This window comes from Pezoporus wallicus, unplaced genomic scaffold (genome assembly GCF_028554395.1).
Source record: "Pezoporus wallicus isolate ANWC-B61680 ecotype Strahan unplaced genomic scaffold, APGP_CSIRO_Pwel_v1 contig_7905, whole genome shotgun sequence".
In the NCBI taxonomy this organism is placed as follows: Eukaryota; Metazoa; Chordata; class Aves; order Psittaciformes; family Psittacidae; genus Pezoporus; species Pezoporus wallicus.
Genome location: NW_026638110.1, coordinates 171,920 through 185,579, shown reverse-complemented (window position 1 = coordinate 185,579; position 13,660 = coordinate 171,920). Strand labels below are relative to the sequence as shown.

The 13,660-nt window shown below is 36.9% G+C and overlaps 1 protein-coding gene across 1 annotated transcript in view; it reads left to right on the top strand.

Moving 5' to 3' along the window:
- LOC130599151 (interleukin-1 receptor accessory protein-like 1) overlaps positions 1 to 13,660 on the top strand; it is a gene marked incomplete at its 3' end in the record, with an annotated part of 162,546 nt that overhangs the window by 37,492 nt on the left and 111,394 nt on the right. The window contains exons 3-4 of the mRNA XM_057409395.1: positions 11,005 to 11,191; positions 13,196 to 13,349. Of these exons, the coding sequence (XP_057265378.1) occupies positions 11,005 to 11,191; positions 13,196 to 13,349 (341 nt within the window). The remainder of the gene's footprint in view (positions 1 to 11,004; positions 11,192 to 13,195; positions 13,350 to 13,660) is intronic.

The window sequence follows — 13,660 nt, the reverse complement described above, 5'->3', positions numbered from 1 at the left end:
TGATTCTGAGGGTGACAGCAGCAAGTCTGAAAACTAAATCAAGAAATGAAAATACATAGTTAAGGTGTCTGGCACCTATCTCTGCCTTATTCTCATACCTGTTTGTTCATTGGTGCAGCTGAAGCCTCTGTAGCCTTTTCATTTTTCACCTCAGAGTTATTTACCTTAGTGGTTGATATATACAAAGAATAGTATGGTTTTATCTATTTGAAACTTGAGGCTCTGCTGAATTCTGAGATGTGTCACACTCTGCTTGAGGCTGGCCACTGGAGAGGGAAACCTGTCATCGAGAGGAGTGAAAGTGCACAGCTGTTGTTTTTTTACATTATGTCAAGATCAGAAAAATAAGAATAAATTTATTTAGGGTTGCTGCAGAAGAAGGGAATTACTCATTCTTTAACACGGAATCTCAACTCACTTGTGTTTTGAGAGCCTTGCAACAAAAAAGTGTGCCCCTCTGGTTGTCCTGGCCTTTCCAAGAAATTAGTTCCAAAGGATCCTTCAGTGATGTTTAACTAAAATGGCTTACTGAGCTGTTTTCTTCTCTGAAGCTGACTACTTCTCTACACTTTTGAACGTGTGCGCATAAAGATGGCTTTTATTACCTTTAAGGGCAAACAGACAGACTGGAAAGAAGCTCTGGAGGCTGGACTGAGAAATATCACTTCCAGTACTGGGTAGAGTAGGTAGCTGGGGTGGGTGGAAGTGCTTCCTTGCCTATATTTGGCTTCAGGGATGCTGTTGATGTGAACATAATATGAATACAATTTGAGTTCTGGTTTCTGTTGCCTGAGTTTCCGTGCCTTTGATTTTCAGCAACAGCCTGAAGCAGATCAGGATCAAATTTTAGAGCTCAAAATTAGAGCAAATTAAAAAATATTTACTGTGTTGATACAGACCACACTGGGGAAGTTTTGGAAACTGTTTGTGGTAAAGCCGTTCATATGAGCACAGTCAAAAACAGTTGATAGGTGTCGTGGTTTAAGCCCAGGCCATAAGTCAGCCATGCAGCCCTCTCACTCACTCCCCCCCTTTCTTCCCCCCACCCTGCTCCTGGAGGGACGGGGAGGAGAATCAAAAGAATTTAACTCATGGGTTGAGATAAGAACAGCCCCGTAACTAAGGTATAACACAGACCATTACTGCTACCACCAATAATAATAGTGATAAGGGAAATAACAAGGGAAGAGAATACAATACCACCCATTGATACCCAGCCCAACTGAGCAGTCAAGTAGCCCTTTCGGGTAACTCTCAGTTACATCCTGGGCATGGCATGCTTTGGTATGGAATACCTCTTTGGCTAGTTTGGGTCAGGTGTCCTGTCTCTGCTTCCTCCTGGCTTCCCCTCCTCCCTGGCAGAACATGAGACTCAGAAAGTCCTTGGTCAGGCTAAACATTTGAGCAGTAACTAATAACATCGGTGTTATCAGCACTGTTCCCAGGCCAGCTACTAAGCAGGAGAAAAAATGGCTGCTACTGCTGAACCAAGGACAATAGGTAAATTTTCTATGTACTTGATGGTCCTTGGATTAAAGACACATGCAAATTGAATTATATGAATTTGTTTATTGATCTGTTTCTTCAAATTCTGCTTTGTTTTCAGCATGTGAATTTCCTATTTGGGAATTCTGGACTTGCTCTGAGATATTCACTTACATAAATTTCATAAAATTCTTGAAATTTTCTAAAGTTCTGCTTTGGTAGCAGGTTAAGCATTGTCAAAGACTGACTCTTGTGCAGAAACTACTTGCTTTGTATTCCAAAATGCACACATCAATGCATTAATCTATGGGATGACATGCTACTTGAGAGACCTTCTCTCTAATTCTGCTTCTAGTAGAGAATTGTTTTTTCTTCATAGGGAAGTGTAAACCAAGAATAATTAAAACTGTTTCATAACAACTGTAGCAGTTATAAGTATTGGAATTCTTTACTTTTTAAATTGAGAGTTGTAATGCAATGTCATTTGAGAGTTTCAAGGAGTCTAGAGAAGTGGCATCAGTTTGCTAATAAACTGCCTTGAAGCAATAACTTAGTGGTGATTTTTCTGGTTTTAGTGTCTACTTTCAAAGCGTGTCATACTTATTCCCATTTTTGCTGGGTAGATATGGAGAAGACTTACAGAGAGTATTTCAAAGGAATCTTATTCATGTGCAAATGTCATTCTTCTAATATCCATGATAAATATTATAATTGCTGGATATCTCTGTCCATATCTACCTTTAATGAGTAATTCTGATAATGGAACATGAGAAATATCTTCTATTCAGAAAAGAACACACTCATGCAGAGTTAGCAGGAGATAAATATCTAATCATTCAGAAACAAGACAGAAACCTTCAAGGGATAATCTTTATGCAGCTGCATAACAGCTAAACAAAAGAATCCAGTGTAACATTTGAGACTGAATGATAGGCTCTGTCCTCCTCTAGCTCTAGTTGAGCTGTAGATTGCAGTTGTGCTAATTCATCAGTCAGAGAGGGAACAAGGGAGAAGCCATTCAGCATCTTCCTTGTTTCCAATAATGCTGTCAGTTTTATTTCTATCAAGAAGGTGGATTGCATTTGCAAAAGGGATGATGTGGTGGTAAAGATGTTCCAATATTTGATGACCTTCTGAGTCATCAGGACATATTAACACTCAGTTGTTCCTGAACTCAGAACCCCATGTAGGCACAGCTGCTTGGGCACACACTGCTGCTAGACATAATTTTAAGGGCCTCTGGCTTCAATAAATAAGCTTTTTTCTCTCATTCATTCTCATACCAACTATTTTTTTTTTCTGTCCCTTTTCTATAAATCCTTGGAAAATGAATTTTGATTTACCAGTTTCCCTCCACTCCCTGTCAGTAAAAAAAATAAAAAAAAAGGAAAAAGCAAACACACCCCCCCCCCCCCCCAACAGATATTCGATGAATAATAATATATGTAGCTTTACAGAAGAGGACCTGAGGGTCCTGGTGGAAATAAAGTTAAACACGACCCAGTACTGTGCCCTTGCAGCAAAGGAGGCTAATGATAATCTGGGATGCATTAGAAAAGCTATTGGCAGCAGGCTGAGGGAGGCGAGTCTTCCCCCTACTCAGCATTCATGAGGTCACACCTGGAGTAAGTGACCAGTTCTGGGCTCCCCAGTATAAGAGAGACATGGACATACTCGAAGGAGTCCAATGAAGACACACAAAGGTGATTGATTAAGGAATTGGTCCATCTCTCCAATGAACTTACTAACATATAAATACATGGAGGGAGTATGCAAAGTGGATGAAGCCAGGCTCTTTTCAGTGTTGCCTGGTGAAAGGACCAGAGGCAATGGTCACAAAATGAAACACAGGATGTTCTGTCTGAACATCAAGAAACACTTCACTGTGAGGGTGACTGAGCCCTGGTGCAGGATTCTTAGGGAGAATGAGGAGTCTTCATCCTTGGCAATATTCAAAAGCTGTCTGGACATGATCCTGAACAAACACCACTAGGTGACCCTGTTTGAGTAGGGGAGTCAGTCCATATGACCTCCTTCCAACCTTAAATATTTTGTGATTCTGTAATTCTGTAGATGAAAGAAATAGGAGAAATAAGAAAGCTCTGTTAACTTGTCATTTCCTAAATAAGCCATTGTACTGCATTTCTTCTATTCTTGCATATGGTGCTAAATAAGGTATAAAATTTACTCTTCTTTATGATTATTGGTTCTTCATGATCACTGGTGATGGAAAGTGCCATCACCTCCTGAATTATGAAGCAGCAGTCTACATAAAGGCATTTCGTGCAAGGGTATTATCTCCCTGTTACAGTTTGTAGAAAGCTAAAGGGATTTTCAGCTATAATGGTGCATTCACAAGCTCTTCATACTTTTGTCTCCTTTGGGAATATACATAGATCTGCTGCAGAGAAAACATTTAGTATCAATCTGAAATGTCTCCATTTTAGTGCTTTATGACTCACTGACACAAAATTTCTTTGCTAACAATCCTGGGAGGCCGCACAGAAATGAGTACCTAATTTAGCACTAAATTTGTAAGTAGCACTAAAATATTAATATGCTATTAAATTCAGACTAGGGATAATCCATACTATGCTCACCTTATATAATCTGTGCAGTACAATGTTTTTTTCTAATTGATTCCCATCCTTCTTTAGCCACCTGTAACATTTTTACCTGCAATCATATTTAAGTGCTATACCCTGAAAGAGTTCACATACTAAGTATTTTAATATAAAATAGTTTTAAAAACTGGGATTTATTTCCAGCGAGTAGCATATAGGTATAGTACTAATATACTTTAGAAAATTTTTAAATTATAATTTTCTTAAATCACATACTCTCTCTGATTAGTTTTACAATTAATGGAATCCCTTAGATACTGGTATAACTGATTTATACATGTATACATGTGTATGATGATGATGGCTTGACTTTGAGAACAAAGAGATTTGGGAAGTGCTTTACCCACGCTTACTACAAGCACAAGGCTTTGCAAGAGAGTAAACCCCTTGGGCCCGTGCAGACGGGTCTCAACTGAAGGGTCAGACAAGATGTGTCTGTGGGCAGGATGGGCTCACTAGCCTTCGGGCAGCCATCCTAGGAGGACAACTCTAACTTCAAACCCAGGCAGAAGGAGCTCGTTTAGCCTTGTAAGTCCATCCATCTAAGAGAAGGATACTCTAACCAAGCCTATGACCTGAGGACTTTGCTGTCACTGTTCAAGCTCCCTAGGGCCTGGCAGATACATATGTATACATAAGTATAGACACATAGAGTGTAGGAATATATGTTGTAAGAATATGGGAGTTTTCTTTTAAACTTATCTGGAAGAAAGTTTTAACTTCAAATAAAATGTATTTAGATACATATACTGTAAGAGTAAAATGTTACACTATAGGAGTATTTAGACATTCCAGTGCTGTAAGAGTATGGCTTTTTATATTTTTTCCTTTTAATTTATCTGAAAGGAATCTTTAATTTTAAAGAAAATATTTTATGGAGAAATCAGTAAACATCATGCAATTTTGCTTTTCATGTAATTGCCCATACAAATTCTTAATTAAGATTGTCATAATTTTGTTCAAGTATTTTGTACTAAGAAAGTAAGGCTTTATAAAAATGTGGAAATCAATGTCAGATTGATTCCAGCTCTCACAGGGGGATAAGTTTCACTTAGATATTAAAAAAGCCAGAGATCATGCAAAAAAGTCAATAATATAAAAGTTTACACATACGTTTTTTTCTAGCTTACTCAGAAAAGAACCTTTAAGGTATAAGGAAGAGAAAATTGAATTCCCTTTCTAAAGGCTAATTTGTATTTCATGTTTATTGTCCAAAGCATCAATAAAAGGCCTTTCACATCAATCAGTAGCTCTCTGACCCAAGGAAAGTGTTATTCTAACACAGTTATTAGACTGTGCGTTATCTTTTGGAAGAGTGGGAGAGGAGAAGGGGAAACTTAGGGTGGCAGCATATATCACTTGTGGCAGAAGATAAAATGTGGAAGTTTTGGCTTCCAAGGATGGAAGTAGGCACTAAATCCAAGCCATATTTTCTGGTGTGACTAATTCAAAACATAGTAAAACAAGTATCTTGCAAAGCACTGGTATTCAAATAGTCCTGGAGTCTCATGTGCAGTGGATTATTTCATAGTATCATGCAAATAATTAGGTGATCCTTGAGGGGAGAAGTTGGTGCTTATGTAATTCAGTCAAGGTCAAATGCAGTTTTCAAACTGGGCTGTCCCCTGGGGGTGTGGAAGCAGGAGATACTTTCTGAGACACTGAGGAAAACTCCAGCCATCTTCTGTTCTTTTCCCTCCGCTTTTCTTCTCTCCTCCCCCATTCCTGCAGCACTGCCCCAGCACTTGCAGCTCTTTTGGCTCTGGAAGCTTTGTGGAAAAGACAATCTGTGATTTCAGCTACCAGGGCCAGGGAGCGTGGGAGCCAGCCATCCCAGAGCTTGGGGGAAAAAAACCCAAAACCAACAAACAGGAGCTTTGCATAAAAAGTTTGAAAACTGCTGATTTGTATAAATGGTCCAGAAGCCATAGACTGATGAGGGCATCAGACCCTACCACTAGGGGGACCTCACAGCATGGCAGCAGTTCTGGCTGCAGTACTTGCTGGCCTTCCTCCCTCACCAGGTGGCCCAAGGCCTCAGCCATGTCCTTAAGCAACCCCACTGCTATCTAAAGGCTTTATAATTTTTTTGTGCAAAACTTCCAAAGCTCACAAAGAGCTTCTGAAGCCAGTGGCCAAGAGCACAAGTAGCTTATCAATAACATGTTTTTGTTTTTCCCTTAAATGAAAGCTTTTCTCTCCAGCTTTCAGGCATCCAAATAACTCTTAACAGAAGTTACTTGGTCTGAGAAAGAACTGACTTGTATCTACAAAACCATGAAAAAACTTATTAATGAAGTCAACAAAAGTTTTCCCCTGAAATGGGGTGGACAATTTGTAGAAAGTGAATATTGACATCACTGGACAAATTTACTTATTCAAATTTTAAATACTGTGAAGAAAAGACTTTTTGCAGACTTTCTTTTCAATGTCAAGTTTGAGAGGAGCTGGAAATAAAGTTACTTTCCTAACTCAGCTTGTATGGTGAGGGGAAATAGTAAAGATTTGTTTTTTGCTTTCTGTTTGTTCTCTGTTTTGTTTACCATGGTAAATAGCATTATTATTATATATATAGCATAACTCAGTACAAACAACTAATCTCTATTAATACACACCTTGCAAGTTTTCTAGTAATTCTACTGAAAGGGTAAAATTTAATTTGCTGTCACGATGTACACTGAAAGAACGTGTCTGCTCTGCTGCCAGTTATCTTCCTAATTTGTCATTGTGTTTAATATACCCTGTAAAAATACAGCGTAATGACAGGCTATGTACTACAAGTATTACATCCCTTGAAAAATGGAGGAGAAATAAAGGAAATGCAGAGGAATGCAAAGACTTAAGATTGCTGTCTTAAATGAAAAACACTGTTAAATGGGTCTGGCTGCATTTGTAAGTATCATTATTGTACTATGGTTCCATCAGACCTTATTTAGAACTGCAGAAAGGTAGTGTTGTGCCTGATGATAAATGTCAGGATCAACAGATGTCTGTTTGACCTGTTCATCTCTCCTTTGAATGATGCATTTTTTTGTACTAGATGAAGATAGTTTTATTGTTAACACCTTTGTGGAGAGGAACTCCTTCTTTACACAATTAAAGCAATTTGGCTGCACTCTACAATGAAATAAAACAGGGGTAGTGGTGAGGACTTTCCAAAGAACATTTCTTTCTAGTCCCAAAGACACTGTGTCTTCTGTATACGTGGAAGATGAATATACGTGCTATATCTCCCTGAATTATCCTTCTGCTTAAAGGTATGCCTGGCAAAGCACCAGAGTGGACAAGTAGCAGAAAGAGTCCCAGTTTCCTTCCTTCTGTCATGAATAGGGATGATGAGCGTTGCTGCCTGGGGAGCACTGAGCTGTATAAATCCACTGCCAAATTCTCTCTGGTGAGGCTGACAATTACCAGGTTTTATTCAGTGCAAGAAAAAAGTAGAGTTCTGTAAAAGTAGCCTATCTTGCCCTTTTTAGGGGCAATTTAGAAATTATGCTATAAGTGCTTAGTTCTGTAAGCAATCCCTTTAAATGTAGATGTCGATATTGCAAGTAGTTTAGAGAAACTACTTTTGCTCTGCATATGTTCTCTTCTATTTCCCCCTTGTGTCTCGTCTTCCTCCTCCTCCTGTTCTGATAAGTTACTTGCCAATTTACTTTATTTTTAAGTTGCGTTTGATTTAAATGGATTTGTTGTCTTAAAGAAAAATCCCCAATAGCTTCTTGATTCCTGTTTTTGTATGGTCTAGATCTCTTCCTTTTTTTTTTTGTCCTCCATAGTATATGCATGCTTGCCAGAGAGCTCTGCTTTGTGCTACGTTTTCTGCTAGCTGAGGGGCTCCACACCTACTGTATCCACCATGCTCCAGCTGTTACCAGCACACTTACCTCCTCTTTCTTCTTCTTCATTCCTACCTGGGAACTGTTTAATTTTCTTTCTCTTTTTCTGTTCTGTGAGCCCATTATCTTGGTTTTCTTTGCTCATACTGTTTGTGTTTCTCTGCCTTTTATATCATTCTTTTCAGTTTTGTATCACTCCTACAGCCTAGGTTTCTGACAGAGTATGAAATAGGTCAGATTGACAGTGCAGTTAGTATTTGGCATTGCAATAAAAAAGTCTGTGTCACCAGGGGGCATCCTGTGCTTTAGGTCCTTTGATGATGCTTTGGGATTTTGAGAGAAAATTATGTTAGGGAACTCAGCTGACAAAGTATCCATCCAGACTGTTTCAGTACCTTATATCTGACATTTTAGAACATAATTACCTTACAGCCCGGTCAATTTGTGCTTCTGTCTGCAGGAGGCTTATATCCATATGACTCAAATCACAGACACACAACTTGGAGTCATTAAATTCAAACATCCTCTTCAAACAATGGGTTTGAACATTTTTGAGATATTTCTTCTTACAGAGTAGGAAGCCTAAGCTGCATCTGGTAATGAATCTGCTGTTGCGATGGAAACTTGGATGTGCCTCAAAAGGAATTCTAGCTCTGGCAATTGACATTGCCACTGTTGCAGAACAGAGCTCTGAGTAGACCAAAACATAAACCAGAATTTTTGGCCAATTCACTCTGAAGAATATGGAAAAAAACAAAAACAAAAACAACCCAAAACAAAACCAAACAAACCAACCCAATAAAAAAACACCAAAAAACCTACAAAAAATCCCAACCCAATGAAACAAACAAACAAACAAAAAAACTTCTGAAAGTTTTTGCTCAACTTCATTCTTCAGAGAATGGAATTACAGTTAATTAGGTTTTGTGCTTGTTTTTTTTTTTTTTTTCCCTCCCAGCTCCTTATAGAAATTTTTAAATTGTAAGATTCAGTAACAGGAACAAAACACAAAAAGAAATAAAAAAGAATATTTAAAAATGCAAATTGAGTAGCCAGTACTTCTCTGTCTTCACTTCCTATGTATTGCTCCCTGTCATCTAGTAATGGAATCTTCTTACCTAGTTAGTGAACTCTTGATCTTCAGAGCTTGATTGTTTCTTTAGACCTTCTTCCTGTTTCCAAGGGATAGATCTTCCAGGAACAGAAAAACAATTTTGCCAATTTGAAAAACTGATTTAGGTGACTTTTTATGATGTTTTCCAGCCACATAATCAATAAATATTCCAAATAGAGTCTTAATGGGGGAACAACATAATGTAAAGAAATAACAATGTGTTCTTTAAAACACTACATGATTTTAAATTGCATGCACAGGTAAGAATGGTGATAGGCTTTTAGCTTAAAAGTAGCAAGAGTCATTCGTATTCAGTGAATGAGAATCCATAATTTGCTTTGAATAAAGCTTAACTTTATTTGCTTTATACACTCAGATTCTTGAATGGGCTAATACATTATACTTACAGATTCATTATAAGGGCTTAATTTGTGTTTTTTTTTCTTTACAAGTCCATGAATTAAGTGGATAGCTAAGGGTCATTCTGTTCCAGAATTTATAACTCTAAGAATATTCTCTAATTTAACAGTAACTTACATATCTTTCTTTTCAGGTTTACATTTTCTGTAGAAAATTGGACTATAGAGTTCTTTGAATGATGTTTCTTTTATTCTTTGTCCTTAAGCATTTCTGTCCCCTCTCTTGAAAAGAAAAACGAAACAGATTTACAAAATTTAAAGAGAATGAGAAAATGTAGCCATCTTTGAGATCCTGCCATGTCTGAGAAACACAAGACTGTTGTAAATGAGCTATCTGCTCGCAGACTGCGAGAATAGAAATAAGACAATTAATGTTTCCTCACTGCTGTCCGCAGGATCCTCTTTCAGCAGATCAGGGGTCAAATGCATTTACAAAACAATAGGAGAGAAATCTTGCGTTGTCACAGTGTGGTCCTGGGGAGTACTCAACTTTACACACTTGTTTGCTGCCCACCTGGAAACTGAAATAAAAAAAAAAAAATCAAGTAATTTTGTCTTTAGCCTAATTAAAGATGTGGGAAGACAATGTTCCCTAGTCTCTGGCTGCCTAGCATATCAACATTTAGCAGCAGCAGAAGTAACAAGTTTCAGAAGAGAGCCCAAACTAATGAAAGCTCTAGGTAATGAGGAAACATTTTGGCATAGGAGTATGGGGATTGAAAGCTAATGTAAATAAGTTAGCAGTCCATTAGTTTAAAACATCCTTTATTCCAAAATGGGAAAAATCACAAGACTCGTTTTAATTCAAGACTTCAAAAAGATTAGCACTTCCACTTTTAAAATATTCTCAGATACGTTGAGTAGGTGGATCTTGATGCTCCAATTTGGCATCTGACCCCTGGTACTACAACATGATCTGCTCACCCTGAGAATTGTTGTAATGTTGTCTGTCAGTGAGTCGGTTGTCTAATTTCATTGGCAAATACATGGAGCTTTCATTGCTTATTTACTTTATCATAGAATCATAGAATAGTTAGGGTTGGAAAAGACCTTAAGATCATCAAGTTCCACCCCCCCTGCTCTGGGCAGGGCACCTCACACTAAACCATGTCACCCAAGGCTCTGTCCAACCTGGCCTTGAACACCCCCAGGGATGGAGCATTCACAGCTTCCCTGGGCAACCCATTCCAGTGCCTCACCACCCTTACAGTAAAGAACTTCTTCCTTACTTTGGGGGAAACTGTTCTCAAATACACAGTGGGGACTGTAATGTTAAAAGCAGTTTGACAAAAGGGAGAAATAAATGGTCTTAGAGTAAGGTCAACCAATGCCTTCTAAATATTGTAGGTAGTGGCTGAGAAAGAAGGAAAATTATTATGAACAGCTATAAAATAAACACAAAATACAGTATCTGTTTGCTATCTTTTGCTTGGGATGAAAATAATGACATAAACCCAATGTCACGTACATTGAATTTACTTTTTTTACATTATTCTATTATTTCTATTTTTATTGCATTACAGAAACTCAACTTACTGTATGAAAGTGTCCATTTCATTGATGGTGGGTGAAAATGACACTGGACTCTGCTACAATTCAAAGATGAAATATTTTGAAAAAGCTGAACTTAGCAAAAGCAAGGAAATCTCATGCCCTGAAATTGAGGATTTTTTATTTCCTTTTAGAGAGCCTGAAATTCTGTGGTATAAGGTAAGGAATGCTGAAGATTTTAATATTCAACATGTTATTATGCAATGTTGTTCTGATTTTCATGATCTAAATATGATATGAATCCTGGATTGTTTTAAAATTTGTTGAGAACACACAACAGAATCAAGGATAGAAAAGAATAAATTAAGTGGAGAAAATTAAAATGCTTCCATTGGTCAACTTTAGAGCTTATATTTTCTTAATATCTATTTCTGACTGTCACAAAGAACTGCCACCTTTCTGCTTAACTAGAAGGCTAAAACTGAAAAGTGTTACCAGCCTGGGCTGGTTTGATTTGCTAAGGTAAAATCATGGGAGCTGCTTATGTAGCAATTCATTTTGCTGTACAGGCTAAAGAGTATGCTTCTAAAAACTCGGGAGTAAAATCTGTTTGGATATGAATAGGATAGCTATACACACTATTATCTGAATGGATGGCTTAATTTTGCAGCATAAAATTTAGTAAAGACTTCAAAAATTTGGTCTTTGCATATTACCTTTTACTTGCAAATATAATTTAATTGTTTTTATCAGTATTATTTTAATATTGTGTACTGATTCCCTGATCATTACTTAAGGGACAGACAAGTTGTTGCAAAGAGAGCTGCTGCCGCCTTTGGGCATCACAGTAGAACCATGAACAGCACTTTGTGTTCTGGATTTCTTACCATCGCAGGAGACACTCAATACTTACATACTATAAGGCACACAATTTAAAGTCCTCAAACAGTTCAGTAAATCTGAAATTTAGAGTCTGTATACTTTGACCACACAGATGTCTGTGTATATAGGAAGTCAGAGTTTTAAGTATGAGCTGATACGCATACAGATTATTTTTTTAAAGGCTGATAATTTACCTGATAGCATAATTGCTTTTAAGTGTGATACACAAAACTATGCTATGTAGTAAGCAAAAACTAGAAGGATTCTGCCAATTGAATGCATGTCTAGGATAAGAGGTATGTAACCAGTTATTTGCTTATACTCATCTTGAATTTTGCTTCTATAAGACAATATGTGTACCTGAAGTTTTAACAAATTTAAAACTATGACTGGCTTGTTATATAAGAGCTCAGAAGACTAGCTTTTTGAGAGTCATTGACAATATCTGTTTGAATGAACTCATGCAACCTCTTATACTTTAATATTTTTAAAAGCCCTTTCTGTATAAACAATGATTATGCTGAAGTAAAATATTTTGTGATAGCCAATCAAAAGATAATTTTCTTATGAGAAGCACCAATCCCTTGTTCTAATTGCTCATAAACATTTGCAACATTTTTTTTTACAATACAAAAAAGAATAAAAAAACCTAGAAACACTAAAAATATTTAAAGTTATTTTGAGTTGTTCCTATGTTAATTAAGTGAAAATAAGTAATTTTAGGGAACTAAGAAACATGCATGAAAAAATGCATATCATCTACTATAGCATTAAAAAAATGTTTTGGTAGTAATAATTGAAATGTTACGCATTTTTTGTAGAAGCAAAACTTTCGTTCTACTTAGTCTACAGAGAGATTTGATTTTAGGATTTTGTAGAAAGAGCTATATAGCATCCTAATTTCACCTCGTTGTCATCTCTGTTTCTTTATATTTTTTGATTGGAAGTTTTTAAAAAACAGCTTAGAAAAAGTCTCTCCTTTAACCTCTAGCTACTGCTAATATAATAGTCGTGGAACACAGACATAACTGTAATGGAAAATAAGTAAATGAAATAGAAGTCCCTCAGCAAAGTAATGTCTAATGAAAACCACCAAAGGAAGCAGCTCTTCTCCTTTTTCTTGTCAGAAAGCATATGTTAAGTCAGCTGATAAAATTACATAGTCTTTTTTTCTTTTTAATCAACACTTACCTGAACTGGCTTTTTAAGTATTTAGTGTATGCAAAGTTCATAACTAGCCTGGGCTTTTGCCTAGCTCTCTTACCTTTGAGAAGCATTGAAAGCAGTGGTCCAATTTTAGTGTAAAAACAGTCACTGAAGTGTTATATTATCTTTAAACAGGAATGCAAGTCAAAGACATGGAGATCAAGTATTGTGTTTAAAAAGGATACTCTTGTCATTCGGGAAGTTAGAGAGGATGACATTGGAAATTACACTTGTGAGTTGAAATACGGATTCTTTGTTGTCAGAAGAACTACAGAATTAACAGTTACAGGTAATTACAGGCTCTTGCTATCTCTTATATTTAGAAAAAATACAGTGACTATTGTGATTTGTGCGTATTTGAGTCATTACACTTACAGAAACCACTTCAGCACAAACTGGAGGTGAGCTACATTCCTATGATAGATAAAGATGCTTGTTTATACAAGTTCTTCCACCTTCAAAATACCTAATAAACCAAGAAACAGCTCTTAGAGAAGGAGTTTTGTGGGCCTTTCTTCCTCCTTTTTAGTACCTAATATATAAATTTATTGCATAGTGACAAATAGGAACAGCACTTATATCGTGCATTAGGCTGAATTG